This window comes from Stylophora pistillata, chromosome 6 (genome assembly GCF_964205215.1).
Source record: "Stylophora pistillata chromosome 6, jaStyPist1.2, whole genome shotgun sequence".
In the NCBI taxonomy this organism is placed as follows: Eukaryota; Metazoa; Cnidaria; class Anthozoa; order Scleractinia; family Pocilloporidae; genus Stylophora; species Stylophora pistillata.
The window spans coordinates 22,497,136-22,514,021 of NC_142524.1; the positions used below are offsets into that span (position 1 = coordinate 22,497,136).

Sequence of the window (16,886 nt, forward strand, 5' to 3'; positions counted from 1 at the left end):
ACGATCTTCACTTACGCGTTTCCCCTTGTAATTATCTCTTGAACGTATGTTCAAATCGGAGGTCGTCTAGCACAAAGTACGGCGTCTTTCACAAGGACATTGAACGGAAATGCAGCACTGTTAGCGCAAAACGGAAGAGGAAGGAAGAAAATCACCGGCTAAAAGAAACACCAAAGCGACGAGGATTCTTACCCAGCTTGTTGCAACATTTGCAGTATCGATACTTCCTATCAACATCTTCCGCTTGGTATCTTTGTACTGGCCCCGTGTTTTCTTCCTGGAATATTTTTGGGTTTTGTATAATGTCCTGGTTATTTTTACGACTGCGAATTCAGCTTTTAATCCAATTATTTATTCTATCGTAAGCAGGGAATTTCGTCGTGTTTTCAAACGACCGTTTCTCCGAGGAAAGCAAATAATGAGAGATTGGACTTTTCGAAGTACAGCAATTCTTGAATCACATGTGAGCTTCTGTCCCAACGAATGGCCAAAGCTAGAGGTTTTGAGGGAAACCGATGTATAGGAAATTTGTTTAAAAGTTAAGTCACTATTTTTCAATGATGTAGGAAGCGATTTGACGAGAAAAGATCTTGAAGAAACGTCTGTGTTTAAATACTCTCTCAAGACTTTGTCGGTTAGAACACACAAACTAATCTCGTTTATCAGGTAAATCTAGATTTGAAGACCTGTTTGGTGTCATCTCTGAACTTTTTCAGTGAGACACAGAAAACTGCATGTCAAAGAGTGATTTATTGCTTCGGATGTCGCAGAGAGAACATAAACCACCGGGAAAAGATGAAAGAAGCTTCGAAGCGGCACTCCTACACAATCCATGATTCGGATCACGTACATCAGTTCAAGCGCGGGATTTACAGTGCCCTAATGATATTAAAAGTTGCTACAACTTTGTTTTAGCAGTAATCTGTGAAAATGAGATTTTGATAGTAGCAAACAACCATTTATCCTCGAGAGTTCTATTCCAAACGTATACAATGTTACTAAATCGCACGAGCGCAATCTCTCAAGGATACGAGTGTTTTTTCCCTTCTCTCTTGCTTATTTGCTTTCTTTTGTTGACTTTGTGTCTTTGCCGCCGGTGAAGCTAAAATAAATATAAAGTTGAAATGGTAAATTGGTCACCGTAACGATTACAAAAGTTGATGTTTCGAGCGTTAGCCCTTCGTCGGAGCGAATTGAGGAATTGTGGGTTGTGTGTGCTTTTAAAGGCAGAAAATGGAGCTACGTTATTAGTGGGAACATGTCAACGAGAAAAACAAGAATAAATCAGTGGAATGAAAAGCGTTCGATGATCCCTGTGGGATTTAGACTGCCGGTTTGAAAGATGAGCTTTTGTTCAAGATTTTACGGCTTTCTGTGCTACCTAAGTGTAAGGAAAGACCGCAGATTGCCATATGTTTCTAAGCAACATATGGGGTCACGTGACACTACAACGTGGCACCAATCGATGCAAGATGTCTAACTGACTAAGGTGAGCAAGTTTGGCATGTATAAGGATTTTTTTGACAAATTTATACTAAATAATGTGTTTCAGTCTTGCTTTCACGCGTAAGATCACGTGACCTATGTAAATTAGCATAAATCAACAGGGAGGATCATGCCCAATCATGTGAGTAAGTTTGGTGTATTTTCGTCAGTTATTAACAAAGTTGTGAGGAATTATGTGTTTTCGCCTCGTTTTCACGCTGGATTTCATGGGTCAGAATTTAACCCCCCCTTAAAAGCCGTCTGAGCAAGTGGCAAAGCTGGCACCAAAACTTTTCATGTTTAGTAGGACTAATGAACACTTTTACACTAGGTGCTGGCTTTCAGCACGAACTTCACACGGGACCTTATTTCATGACATTTGCTCCCAGACTTTTAAGTGAGAGCAAAACGTACCGCGTGATATCCACCTGATAGACTTTATCCATTGAGTAGTGGTGGGTGAGATCGCTAATCGCAACATACAGCAAATAAATAGCTACCACCAACTTTTTCTTTATTTCTGTTAATTTTCAGTTTTATTCTTTTTTAAATCCTAAAGGTGGCGGAGCCAAGTAGTAACCAAACAGTTCTAGCTGCCCTTCAAACATGTGCACCCACGTTTTCGATAACTACACGAGAAGTATCTAGGCTGCGGTTGTATTCATTGTAAAGAGTTTTATTTCAACCGAGAAACACTTCTCTGTGGACAAATTATTCAGCTGAAAAGTAAATATCTGAAGTAAATATAAATTTGTGTCAAGCAAATCAATTTGTCTTGCGATATTAGAAACTAAAAAGTGCTGCCATTAAATAACAGTATGAAACCACTCCTCTCCATAAATTTAATTCCTAAATCCCCCGACAGAGTCAACGGTAAATCTTTTCCTTTACCAGCAATTTTCGTTATTTACATGTCGTCTTACTCTTCATTCAAGTTTAGTTTTCAGCAAAAGTAAAGTAATCTTAGTTTTTTCACAGATTAAGGCAAAAGATTTTGGAAATTCACAGAAACAATTTCCACATTTACAACTGAGTCTGGATGTACAGACTGCAAAATGCCACTCATCAATGTGGTCACGAAACTCAGCAACAGTTACTGAAAAAATGATGGCTTGCCAGTCTTTTATGTTGCCTCTTAAACCCTTTTCCTCACAAGCGGTTTTCAGTTCCTTGCCAAAATTACTTAACGAGTTAATTAAAACAAACAAATAGACAAACAAAAGTACGTGACTTCGTCTCCAACCCAGTTCAGTCGCAGTTCAGCTCGAGCGCAAATGAGTTAAACAAATTCTGAGTTCATTTACAAGGGTGAAGTAAAAATTAAAAGATTATTTTGTTAATGTTTCCACACCTAACTGGAAACCGCACGTAACCTCTACTTTGTGGCAATAATCAAAATATCTCCAAGTTCTTCGCAATCGGCGATTGACTTATTCACAATTAATTTTTCGGACGCGACTACTTAAAGTAGTTGCGAGAGCATAGTCTGTAAGAGCGGTTGAACTTCCCGTGAGTCGAACTGCTTTTAAATTCGATTTTAACTCGTAGTTTTGTTTTTTCATCAATTAGTTTTCCTGGACGATTGCGTCTGAGACGCTATCACTGCTTGCACACCACGTTGAAATGCAGCATTGTATGCCGGCATAAATGCCTGAAAAGTAAACAATAATGATGAAAAAACGGTTAATCATTTAACTGGGAGAAGCTATTTCCGTGTATCTTCTACTTACACTGTCAACACTTTTTCTCGCAAACACGCCAGGAGATGAGACAGACTTGTCCGTGAGAGGGAAGTGTCTCGATAAAGCGTCACTTCTTTCAACAAATTTACCAGGAACGTCGCAAGAAAGGAGTTCACGTTATAACGTTATAAAGATATTCTAGTCTTCTCGGATAAGGACGAATAAATGGAGGTCCCGTCTCCTGCAGGGTTAGGGGTAGGAGACGTTAATTTCCCACACACGAGATTACTGTGTGATGGATGTCCTCCCCTGGGGTGGGATGTGTGGGGGAAAAGGTGAGGTCGTTACATGGACTAAAGCGGCTGCCAGAGGCGCCTGATAATGCTGACGTCCGATCTCAACCTTAGTAACACTGTAGACCTTAGCAATTCAGCCTATGCTGCTATTAAGGTATCGAATCATTCACTTTCACTTTCACTTTCACTTGAAAGTGAAAAAGTTATTATATAATCCACCACATAAGCTATATATCTTAAGCCTCGCACTCCGTTTAGCAGATTTCACTTCGCATTAGTTATCACAACACTCGCTTAACCTTTTTTTAAGTGTGTAACCTAGTAACACATTCACACCAATGCACCATAGTTAGTTAGCACTTACGGCAAAACAGGTGACATTCGCCAGCTAAAGATGGCAGACCAGCCAGCGTTTTTGGCCGGCCACCGGCTCTTGTTAACAACTCTGAACATGCACCTAGTTCCTACTCGATTTCCGGTATTTTAAATAATGTCTCCTTACCTCGTCCCAAATAACTTCTGCCACGTGATCCAGCTTGGCTCCATATTCTCTGAACTCCCCACTGAATCGAATGTAAGACCACACGACAATAGCTAACAGACCGGACCATATCACCAGATTGCACATGCGCACAAACACCACCAATCCAATCGAACCGAACACACTTGAGAGAAAGTATCCCAGAACCACTAGCGTAAAGAAGACGGCCGGAGTGCGGGCAGCATTAAAGATGTTTTTGCCGTCATTAAGTTTAACAAAGTTCTCAAATGCTTCACCGATCTCCTTCTTAAGTCTCACGGCGTATTCCTGGCTAAATTCACTGCCTCCCATCTTCCGAGTGCCGCGAAACATCGCCAACGAGGTTTCCATCGCTTGCTGGTGTTTCTTTTCTAGTTCATGCGGCGCTAAGTACGGTGTGTCGCCGCCACACAGCTAAGAAGAAATAATAATAATAAACAAACAAACAAAAAAAAAAGCAGGAATATATTGGAAACCTTCTACCTTTGTCTGTGTTTGCATTTGTGACAGCACTTGTCAAAACGTTTGACTTAGGTCAGCCCCCGTTAAAACAACACCCCGTGCATTTGAAATCCTGCGTTTTAACTCAGCAGCAACAGTGCTCTTTCTAAAACTCACTTGCTGTAAATACGCTTGATTGCAACCTACATGCATGCTCATAGTTTGAGCCACATCAGCCCGCCGAAGAAGGAGAAGAAGAAGGAGAAGAAGAAGAAGAAGGAGAAAAAAGTGACAGGTAAAAATTAAAAAAAAAAAAAAAAAAAAAAAAAAAAAAAAAAAAACCGGGGCAATGGGGCATAAATTTAATTTTCTTTCAAGTACTTCAACTCACTTGTTCCATCTGTTTTGAGTAAGAGTCTTTCGAGCTTGCAAGAGCTGCAAGGTTGTTAGCTTCAGCCGTAGCCTGGAAGAAACGCAAAAACGATCCATAGATAGACTAAAATTCATATCTCTCTCCTGTGTCAGAGTCACTTGCCAATAACTCGCTATTCACTAGCAGAAAACTTACCAGCAACATAGACTTTGGTTGCGGTAGTTCTTCACCTTGGAAAATCTTCATATAGGCCTGTTGAAGACAAACGGACAGACAAACAGACAGAGATTCGCTGGAACGAAGGTATAACGATCAAAACGTCAGCTTAGAAACTCTATACAGTGGCCAGTTTACATCCTTAACTTAGTTAGACAAAAAAAAAATTATCTTGTGAGACAGACAGTCGCCTTCATTTAATTATAAGGCTCAGGGTGGTCCTTTCAGGTGCCTGAAAACAACCTGCTACGACAGGAGCCCTGAGCATAGTTACATATCAAATGTCATGTTAAAGTTGAATAAAACTAATGCAAGCTAAAAATCGCCGATAGCGTGCCTTTTGCCACCTTTTTTATCATCCACCGCAATAAATCACCCGTAAGGACAGCTAATCATATATGACCATTTTGTCCTATGAGCTTTCAAAAAGACTCAAGGAACCGAGTTGAAGAGCTAGCCCGCTGAGTTCATCAGCGTAAAAAATAAACGAGAAAGTCACTCGCAATTTTCGGTGACGATCGAGCTATGAATCGCCTTGTGGGTCTCCAGCTTACAAGCCTCGTAAGAAGAAGCCCGATGAAACAATTCTGCAGTTTTGCCACACCTTAAAATACTCCAGCAGCCCTCTGCACGTCACTTCTCCGCCATTGATACTCTTAACAACAAGGTTTTCAGAGGAAAGCACCGAAGGGGTCAGTTCTCGTAACTGCACTTTGAATTCCTCATCAATCTCTAAAGAATAAGTCAAGACATTTTGTCAACTCGACAAGATTGTGACCTAGAAAAATTCCCATAGCAAAGAGTTAACGCGGATTCCGATCACCACTAGTGTGGTAGTCTAAATAGAGCAACTCTCACAGTAATCCACATTCCCCAGGTGAGAGTAATTCTGAAAAAGGACCGTTGTCGGTGCCAATGACTGACTTTCCGACCACCTGACCAGGGGCAATTATCCGAGAGTGAAGTGAGGAGTTGTTTGTCGGCGCTGTGTTAATGCTTACTGCTGATGATGTATAGAGCAATTCTTGATTAAGTGTCAAAGCACTCCGAAACTGCTTTGTTTTTGCTTTACTTCACTCTGTAATTGGTCCAGAAAACTCGCGCCCCTCTCTCAACCAATCAGATGCAAAACCAAAACCAATCACCACTTGGTTGCCCGCGTTTTCCCGCGCTTTAGACAGCTTGGTTGTTTTACCTTGAGTTCTCATTGGCTCTTAGAGTTTTGTCTCCTTTCTTCTAATTGGCCGTTGTGATTACTTCCGTTTTGCGACACTTAATCGAAAAACGCTCAGAGCAGATTTCTTACGAGGTTAAAATGTAGCAGTTTGATTTCTTCAGGTGCGGTGCCAATATTTGGAGAAAGATCTCTTTTGCATCACATGAAGACTGTTCATAAGGGACCTTAAGGGGTCAGGGACAGCAACGACGAGGAACGCGTGTATTAAAAAACAAATCGATATTTCTCAACAGAATTTAGCGAATGGCCGGATGTTTTTACTGTCTTTTACAGCACCGCACCTCAACTTCGGCATAACGTAAGTGGGAAGCATCGACTTTCAAATTGAAACTGAAATGATTTGCCGTCGGAGTTTCTGTTTTCAGATCACGCAAATTTTGGTGATTTCACGACTTTGTTTTGCAGAGAACAGCTCAGAAATGTATAAAGTTCAAAAACGCACGTACTGGCTAATGTTCCGCTGCCCATTAGACCTTTTGTTTTATCACGTTCTCGTTGCTGTCACCGTCGTGGTCTGCTTAAGGTCCCTTAATATTATCCTTAACCATACCAACCTCTCAGACTGCCATCAAATGAGGGATTTGTGGCCACTTTCAAGCCAGGATGTGGCATCAAGAAACAGCCAATGTCACTGAAACACGACTTGATGTGCTTCCTCACTTGCATCAGTTCAGAATGTTGTTTTTCTGTCAGACGAAGCCGTTTCTCTAAAAGATTGTTCCCACCTTTGGCTCCGTAATTTTCTTCATAAGGAAAGCTCCAGTCTCGAACCAGAAACACCAGTCTCTGAAAAATATGATTATTAAAAAAGGTACTGAGACTTTTCCTCTTGATTAGAAAAAACAACAACAACAACAACAAAAAGAAAAAGAAAAAAAAAAAAAAAACCATGAAAGATCAATGAAGGATAAAATTGTACACCGACCCCTCCCTGAAACGTAGCTCATTCAACTTAACCCATTCACTCTCGGGTTCTGATTAGTAACTGACCTTATCGTCTCCCATACAGGCGGCCCAGGCGTAAGTGAGTATTACTGAGTAAGTAAGTTTATTTATTCACATTAAACACAAAAGAGCTTACGACAAAGCTCGTAAGACCGTGCACGTGCTAAATACTAGAAAATATGTTATAACATAGTATAATAAAAAGTATGAAAATCGTAATCTTTTACAATTTATGATTTATAACCCGTCCCTTCCAACCCGAAAATGTGCAGTAAGAAATCCCCAACTACTATAACCACTATGATTGTCCGAGAGTTTTACCAAGCCTACCCCTCACAGTTTTACGACGTTGAGCAGTACTACCAAATTTGGGCTAGGGCTACCAAATAAGGTGGTGAGCAAGTGCGTGTGCAAAAAAGAAGAAGAAGGTTGTGAGAGCGCGAGTTTATGGAAAGTTTTTCCATCGAATTTAGTGAGAGTTCCGTGAATTAGATTGAAGCGGAATAAACCAGGAAACTGTGTTATTGTGAGTTCTATGGGCTGTTTTATTGTTCGGCTCATGATGTATAATTCATCATTAATTAACCGTCCCTTCTAACTCGATTTATATATGAAATATGTAATACTGAAGAAATCCTCAACTACTTAAACTATTATAATGTTCAATTAAATATCGGTAGCTCTGTTATCAAACATGCCTCTTAAAAAAGCAATAATTCTAAGTGAAACTCCTTCAAAGCTGTTTTAAAAGCCTTGATGTTCTCACTTTTCCTAACTTCCATATGTAACTTATTCCATAGTTTACTGGCAGTGAAGGAAAAAGATTTATGCAGCCACTCAGAATTAAAATGAAGTTGAGCCAGACTACAAAAACAGTACGCTTGGGTCACCTGTGGTCTCTCATACAATCATTCTGATGTGAGTTTGGAGAATTTGGTCTTGGGCAACAGAATATTGTAATCTCTTGTCTTGGATCAACTAATAATCCCCTAATTTTAATTTTTCTTTATTCTCATCATTGTCTGTTCGATGCGACCCCTTTTCCGAGCACGATCGCCTATTTCACCATCGGCAGCCACTTCTGGAAAAGTTACTAAAACCCTTGGGTACAGGACTGGACATTAGGAACAGGAAGGAAAATATTGGAATTTTGAAGCACATTTACCAGACAGTTAAAGCACCGTTATCCAAAATTATTTTCGGAATGCCTAAAATGCTAATGAATAATTATCTACATACAAGACTGATGAAAAGCCACGATCTAAAAAGGTTCATAAGTGGGGTTTGAGGTCCTCACTTTTGGTTTGGTCAACGCAGAATGAATAATTATTACTGAATTTCGAAGCTTATGCTCTGCCTTGATTTGCTTATTTTCTGCGAAAAATCGTCGTCACAGTGTCCTGTAACAACATCTACATTCATGAAAATCACCGCCATAACAATTTTAATGGCCATTCATGCATAAATCAAATATACCAAGAAAGCAGTTTTTCTCACTTGAAATGGCTTTATATCACTTTCTTCCATTGCCAATTTGCCGTACTCTGTGAAAAGCTGCAGAAAAACAAAAATATAAAACTCAGGAACACAAACAGTAAAGAAACAAGCTTTAACCGTTTCCACACTGTTCTATACATTTCCCATGAAGCTGATGAGGAGAATTTGTTTCACAGTGAAAAGCTCCTCTAAATGGCAATCATTTCCTTCATTCTCCTAACCCTAATGTGTAATTAAACACTGATACTGTCAGGAAAAAATAAGATGAGATTTAAAGGTTACATTACAGCTCTCCCTTATAATTCAATGGTATCCACTATGACAGTGTTGTGTTGTTCCTGAAGAACACAACATGATAATCCAGTCAGGTCTCCAACCTTGACCTCTAAATCCCTGGTCTAGTAAGTTCACCACAAAACCCAGCCTCCCCCACCAACTGATGTGGCTAATTTTTACAATTAACACTAGTTGATAAGTCTCCCCTGAGGTTTGGCTACTCAAACTTTTTGGGAAAAAGAAAAAAAAGAACGATTTTGTAAAGAAAACAAAAGAAATCACAGGTGGTCACTTGGGAAAGTTGGTTTATACTAATTTGGTTGTTTCATCAAATGCAGAATACTTTGAATCCTTACCAATAGTTTTATCTCAGTAGGGGCATATCTACCAAGTCGGTAGAGATGATGTCCCTACTGATGTAGACTTATGTCTGACCTTACTCTGGTACTGCTCAATTAATTTGCAAAAGGTTTAGAACTGATCACATGATCAAAAAATTAATTTAATTACCTAAAAAGAAGCATCTATTCATTTTCATCTGGCATTAATCATCATGAGAGCCACTAGAAAGAGTTCAAATGTACCTGGAGATGTTGAAGATCATCTTCTTGTATATTCTGTGTTAAATTGTACATCTACAAGACAGTAAAGTGCAAACAAAATATCACAAAATTAATAGTCTATTAGAATGCAAAAAGAATAATATTTTACCAATATTGGCAGTAATGTTGCAATCTGATTGGCCAATTTGCTACAGACAACGGTGCTTGTGGCAAGATGTCATCCACTGAAATAATATTATTGCTCTATTGGATAACTACATTCTGATAAAAGACAAATTGACAGTGGTTTAGCGTGGTCAAAACTTGTTGCATTCTGACCATTGTGACAATGAATATCACTGTCAATAAGAGTATGGAGCACACTACACCCCAGTGTCAATTTGTTAAACATCCACCTAAGGAAATACAAATAAAGTGGAACTATACTCAGTATGTCACTTAATTTGCAGTTTGTGTGCCTAAATGAAAACTCCAAACATCAAAAGCTGAATGTAACTGTCAAATCCCTGGCACTGGAGATGCAAAGTAACCTGACCTCTAAAACTGAAAAAAATTGGAGTTTTGTAAAAAAAAAAGTCAATTTGCTCTTGCAAAGGACTTCTCAGTGTGGTTTGCGGTGAAGGGGTCAATCTAATTCCAAATCTTTTCAGCAAACGACCCATTTTGAATATGCTGATCTTGGCAATTGACAAAAAATAGAAACAGGTGTTTTTTTCTTTTTTTTTTTCCTTTAATGCTAATGTCAGTAAATCGGCAGTCGAATTTGCCATCATTCACCAGCCCATGGTATGTCTTCCCTCCAGGGAGTAGTAGTATACACACCTGCGTGGAGCTGGTCATTGTACTTAGTGCAAATATTGTTGCACAGTCTTTTACTGTTGAAGAACTGTCAAATGCACCCTGCGTGTCCATCAGTAGTACAGCAATCTGTTGGGAAGGAACAAAACACTATTTAAAAAACATAGTGAAAAAGCACATTATTATAACTGTTGCACATTATGGCCCAAGCTGTAAAACCCCCAAGATGTAAACGGAAGAAGAGAGGAGGGAAAGGTTGGCCTGGACCAATCAACATTTAGCTCTTGCTTGCCATGCAGTGATGTATGTGCATCATGATTCGCCAGCCAAATAGTTCCATGTGCAACACACCCAATGAGTTAATAAGCGCATGCTGCACTTACAGCTTGCATTGGTCTACATTTGACTGTTATGAGCTGATTAATGAAACGTTAATCCAACAAAAAAAAAAAGATTTTCATCAGCTGTTTCCCTTAAGAGAGTGCAATAAATATCAAAGGTAAACAATTTTGATCAATTGGATGGATAAAGCTGATAACAGATGCTTTTGAAACTTCAGCTAACAAAGTCAACCACAAGGGTGAAGGCTGCTTCAAAGCCATTTTTTTGTTTTGTATTTCCAGTTTCTTGATGTACAAGACAACAATAAACATCCTTTATCTTGGGACAACAAATACCAGAGTCCACTTGTTCAAAGGGCAAACAATGCCCTAATGGACAATTTGCTATTCACTGGATAAGTGTTAACAAAATGGACTGTGTTATCGGTGGGATTGAGACTGATCTCAATTGTCTAATGGACAATTTACTATTCAATGGATAAGTGTTGACAAAATGGACTGAGACTGATCTCGTGGATAGTGTTGTCCCCACTTAGAATAACCAGGGCCAGATATTGAGAATATATTATCCAGCTGTACTTCATCAAAACATGCATTGGCTCAGAGAGTAAAGATCAGATTACTACAGCATTGACGCAAGGTTTCTGTAGGTTGTCACATGAAAACAAAAACTGGCAGTACATCTATTTTGTATTCTAAGCTACACCTTTAGCTGAAGATTTAAGTTAAATAAAAGCCAGTCTATGATTGCATGTGCCTCCAGTACACTGAGTTTGTACACTGGTCAATTGACGAGCCAGGGTTAGGGCAGCAAATTAATAGAATAGGTACATGTATTAAATGTGGATTGATCAAATTTATTTCAGTTCAAAACTTTGCCACTTTGCATGTCCTGTGTACCTGGTGCTATGAATTAGAGTCTGAAGGTTCCATATTTACCCGTGTATAATACGCACCCATGTACAATGCACACCCTTGTTTTTAGCCTAATTTATCGGAAAAAAAATTTTTCACGGCAAAAAAGACAAGTTAAATATTCGCAAAATTATTTATTAAGACAGCAAGAATAAGAAATTTACCATCAATATTTTCTGCTACTCAGTTATTTATAACATTATTGAAATCAAACTTTAGGACTTCAAGTAAGGCTGCTAATTTGACGATTCCACGGCCCAGTAAATATTATGAGTGAGCAACAATTTGTCCAAAAAGTAGATTTTGTGTCATATCGTTGAATTTTTAGAATTTTCAAACTAACGCTATGCAATTTTCTGCCGTAAAGTCATATAAACAACAATATAACTGCGATGAAGTCCATTGCTTGCGCTTTGTACACATAAGAAATTCGCGTGTTTTTCCCTTATAACTGCAAATCAAGAACTGCTTTAAATAAAGCTTTTGTCCTGAAATAATTCTTGCTCTCTTTCTTCTTGCTTCTCATTGAAAAATTCCATGAAACATGAGATCTCTTCACATGCAGCCAAATTTACATAATTTATTCACTTTGAAATGCAATCCATGTGCCTGTTTCTGCACTTGCGAAAATATTTAGCGATTTTTGTCTTTCCTCTTGATTTTAGAGTAAAAACTTAATATGCACCTATAATTTTTCATTGAAAATAAATTATTTGATCAATTAAGCTTTAAATGTGATACTTTTTTTGCTTTGTTTTTAATGCATACAAATTAGGACATGTGTGACAAACAATGGAATCTGTGTATAATACACACCACAATTTTGATGGTTATTGTTGTAGAAAAAAAGTGCACATTATTACAAGGGTAAATACGGTACATGGTTCTTCGCCTGGCTGTGTCAACTTTTACTTTTACTTTGTCTTTTTTTCTTTTCTTGTTCCTCCATTTTTTTTCTTTTTTATTTTAAATTCTCTATTAAATATGTTCAGAGTAAGTACGCATGAGTGAACATTTGACAATGTAGCTCTGAATTTCAATTGGATAACAACGTTGAAATGCAGAAATGAAGCCCTGACAAAAAAAATGAACGAAACCCGAAAAAACAAAATGAATCTGGAGAAACCCGATGAGATTCCTTACCAATAGCCAGTATCAGAACTGCACCTCCGGGATGAGTCACAAGAAATGCTATGAGTGTCTCATGAAAGTCTGCAAGAGACTTGGGGGAGAGTTACCGACTTACACCATAACAAAAAACGTACATCCTTCCTGGAAGGAAGTCACCAAAGGCACGAAATGAAATCCTGTGAAATACCTATTATAATTTTAAAACTTCTTTGATACAAAGTCAAGTAAAAAAGGTGAAGCAAATGTAGGAGAAATGATTAATTTATCCACCATTAACATAAAACCAAATTCTCATCACCAGCCAAAGGACAAATGAAAGGTATTATTATATAATAATTAGTTAGGAAAAAGAAATCTTGCATCTTCACAGACAAGGGATCAAAATAAGTGTCTATAACAAACCTCTTCACCATTGGGGAGGACTTTAATATATGGCTTGCTCCACAGAAGGATGCCAGTGGTATCACGCTCTGACCCCCCTCTCCAAGAAAAGCCCTCCAATGCTTCATTCTCCCCTCCAATCCAATCTGCATGAGCTCCCTAATTAATTAATCAAATAGAATTCAATGGTCGAAAGCAGCTTCAACAATGAAACTTTTCTCAAACTTTTTAAGAGCAAATCTGTACAAAAATCAAGCATTACATGGCAAAGTTAAAAAACTAAAATTCACTGTTCTTTTGCATACAGTCAAGTAGCCTTTAGAAAGTGTACAATTGCTGTGTAGTTTTTTCCTTGAAAAAACTATTTGTTTCAGAAAAAACAAAAACGTTTCGTTTTCAGTCCTGGGGTCGATTTAAAAATCGCACATTCATTTCCGCACAGAAAGATCGTCAACTCGGGTATTGTCATTCTTAATCTTACGAAATTCTAAACAAAGGTACACGCTCAAAATTTTCGTTATTGTTCGCCTACCGTTTTACGAGGCATGGGAGAGCCATAACTTTCTTACTTCTTTTGAATACTCAAATAAATCTAATGTTTATGAAATCATGGTGTTTAGACCATGGCAAGTTGTATAACAAATTGGAACTAAGACAGCTTTTTCTAGCATAGTAGTTTTGACAAGCGAGTCAAGTGAATCATGACTAATTTCAACCCTGTTTGCACGTGCTTGGGATTGCCAAATCGTGCCTAAGTTAAAAACGGCTTCCATTGTTTTTCTCAGGAATTAACAGATATTTAAAAAAAAACTACATGGCATTCATATACTTACTAAAGGCTATCTATGTGCAAAACACAAGTGAATTTCATTTTTTTCAGCTTTGCCGAAGATTTGCGATTTTGTTTGATCCTTGCACAGATCTGCTCTTAAGAGCAATAAGTCACTAAAAAAGTTTATGCAAATGAAGAATTAGTATACTGCCTTGGCTACACTCCCCCCTTTGAAAAAAAAAATTAATTGTAACAATAATAAATTTTGGCTCTTAAGGTTAAAAATTCTGATTAATGTACTACAACATCACTTTAAAATTTTACTCTATTAAAATGTATAATTTAATATTTTGGAAAAGATGTTGGAAATTTGTAAGTGAATTGATGTTTAGTGCTCAGAGTTGGTTAGACAGATAAAAGAAAGACTATACATTTTTTTTCCCTTTGACAAGCACTGTCAGGGCTCGAAATTAATGGTAACCCGTTAACCAGTGGTTCGTAACTTTCAACGTTTGGTTACTAAAAATGTGTCCAACTGACCCAACATGGTTAGTAAAATTTCTAACATATTTAAACATTGGTGGACTTCAGGACAAAGAGCATGTAGACCCGACTTTCAGAGGAATGCTTAGAATACTCAAGTTGTTAAATCAACTCAAACTCTTTTTAGAGAATGTGCTGTGGATGTACTGTTCTTGACTAACTATGGTAAACGAGAGGGATATAAAATAGCTGCATAATTGCCAACAGTTTTTTAGGTCACCATGCAATTTTAGTTACTCTTTAACCTATTGACGTCCAGTGTGCCTGTATACGCCCATATGGACCCACACGCTTTCTACGCCTTGTGACGTCATCACTTCTAACCCTGGAGCACGACTTTGAGCACGTACTTGAACAAGTTGAAAATATCTTACAAATGATACCAGAATGAGTGCAATTGAGTGAAGGAGATTGGAGAAATAGCCAAAAAACCATGTAACCTTGACCTGAAAATCAGCACGAAAATCTTGTTCCATTACCCACCTACCTTTCTGAGCATGTGCTTTGAAAATAATGAGTAGTTTCCTAAAAAATCTCTACACGAAAATGAAGCCTATTAAATTTCCAGCAAGTGAGGAGAAACTTCAAGAAGGGAGAGGGGAAAAAAAGGGCAGGAGAAAAGAGAGAAAAGTAAAAGTCGTAAGTGGGGCATTACTGTCTTTTCAACCCAAAATCTCGAAATTTTGCTTTCTGCGCGTGCCCGAGATTTTCAAGCTGCCAATTTGCATTTGGATCAAAAGGCCGTCGAGTGTACGTGCTGTCAAGGGGTGTTTGGTAAGTTTGAGCTTTTAAAACCACAACAGTGACCCAAAATCTGCTCGACTAGCTTCAAAACACAGTTTTCCACAAAAGCTGCGGCCATTAATGGGTTAATTTGTCCTAGTTGTTATTATTAAAATGTTCAACATTTGAGATATCATAACTTGTGAGTTTGGATAACAAACTTTATAATTTGGTTAGTAAAAAAGATGTCTACTAGTAACCTGAAGGGTTAGTGATCCAAAAATTAAATTCAAACCCTGACTGTGGTACATCTCCTAACTGAGAAAATGGAAAACTGAAGAATGCTCCGGTACATCTCATAATTGGTACATATTAATTGGTTCTTCATCTTCGCTACCTTGCCTTGGGAATGCAGAATTAAATGTAGGTTGTTTTTCCCCCCTTAGTCAGTCAGTTGTATAATCCTACTCCTTATGCAAGTAGAATGTCTTCTAGTGCAAAGTACACAAAGACATGCAGAGTATCAGGATCAAATTAATATCACCTGACTGTGCAGGCTTGACTGTTTATAAATGGTGGCATTAACCTTAGTAATTCCACACCTAGAAGTGTCTAATTTCATTTCAGCATAGCATGGTATAACATAAAATCACAATGAAAAAATATTTCCCCTAACAGAAAATTATACACAGCTACACAGGCCTTGCTTGTGCATACTCAGCAAAGTTTGCATAACGTAATTGCTAGGGCTCTGAAATGGAGATTAATGTAGAATCAATAAGGATAGTTTTTCATATAGGTGATGACCAAAGATATCTAACAATAACTACGTGAATACCTCTCAAGACATTTCATGGGAGAAATCAAAGCAAATTATCTGGAAAACCCGTTGAATGACTCCTTCGTGTTCCACCTGTATCAACATAAACAGCGTGCCTTGCGCTAAATAATTCAAATTTTGGGAAAACCCTTGATATTTCAGATTTCTCCGGTTTTAAGCCTATATCAACAAGGAAATAAAATACCAATGCTGTGTATTAGCCGATAATTTTTTGGGGCGTGTATTTTGTTGTTTGATAAAGTTGTCAATGACGAGAATGTAGATAAAAATTGCCAGAACATGTACGTTAAATAACGGACTACGTACTTCTCTGTCCAAATACCGCAAAAAGAAATCCAATAAAAACGATTTTCCCTTCCTGAATGCACCGGCAACCGACACCACAGCAACCTTCTTGTCTCTAACACTCTCATCGAGCAGAATATCTTCTAAAGCCTTCTCGTCAAGCTCAAAGCTGTGGGTTTCTGTGGCCACAACAATCGGAATGGGACGCGCACCCAATAACTTTGAATCTAAATCGTGCGAGTTTTCCTGCGTCTGTGTCATTGTCTCGTCACTCCCTTTCAAAATAAAAGGTTGTGTTAAAAGAGTGAAGGATGCAACGGTGCCAGTGTAATCAAGGGTTTCCAGTCAAACTAACCCCTACTTTGCCGGACATCCATAACGTACGTTATTTGAAATTGACCTCCACACTTTTTTGTAATTTCCAAAATGGCCGCGCTACCGATTGCGCAGAGCCATGGGATGGAATGGCCCTCTGACAATGATACGGGGGGGTAAGTGAGGAACAAGATAATATAATTTCTAAAGTGTTTTGGGCTTAGTTTCTCAGAATTATCAGATAATTCATTGTAAGTTGTTTCTAGTGCAGCTATCTATATTTTTAGATATTTTTTAACTTAAAAATTTG

General features: G+C 38.2%; 1 protein-coding gene across 1 annotated transcript; it reads right to left on the reverse strand.

The window, feature by feature from the left end:
* Window positions 1-1,982: 1,982 nt before the first annotated feature.
* On the reverse strand, window positions 1,983-16,653 carry LOC111341097 (atlastin-1-like). Its single transcript, XM_088763303.1, has 12 exons — window positions 16,617-16,653; window positions 16,283-16,536; window positions 13,119-13,256; window positions 10,354-10,458; window positions 9,553-9,603; window positions 8,693-8,749; window positions 6,805-7,036; window positions 5,618-5,745; window positions 4,993-5,049; window positions 4,816-4,887; window positions 3,966-4,397; window positions 1,983-3,136 (listed from the first exon to the last, which is right to left on the reverse strand). The coding sequence occupies exons 1-12, from the start codon at window positions 16,636-16,638 to the stop codon at window positions 3,047-3,049; spliced, it is 1,638 nt and encodes a 545-aa protein (XP_088619429.1). The 5' UTR covers window positions 16,639-16,653; the 3' UTR covers window positions 1,983-3,046.
* Between the last annotated feature and the right edge of the window lie 233 nt (window positions 16,654-16,886).

Bases quoted from the DNA above. Each gene is read 5' to 3' on its own strand.
- LOC111341097 (XM_088763303.1), bottom strand. From the start codon at position 16,638: ATGGATGTCCGGCAAAGTAGGG. The intron at 13,257-16,282 runs GTACGTAGTCCG...TTAATTAATTAG, and splicing joins TGCGGTATTTGGACAGAGAA to GGAGCTCATGCAGATTGGAT. The intron at 3,137-3,965 runs GTAAGGAGACAT...TTTACTTTTCAG, and splicing joins CAGAAGTTATTTGGGACGAG to GCATTTATGCCGGCATACAA.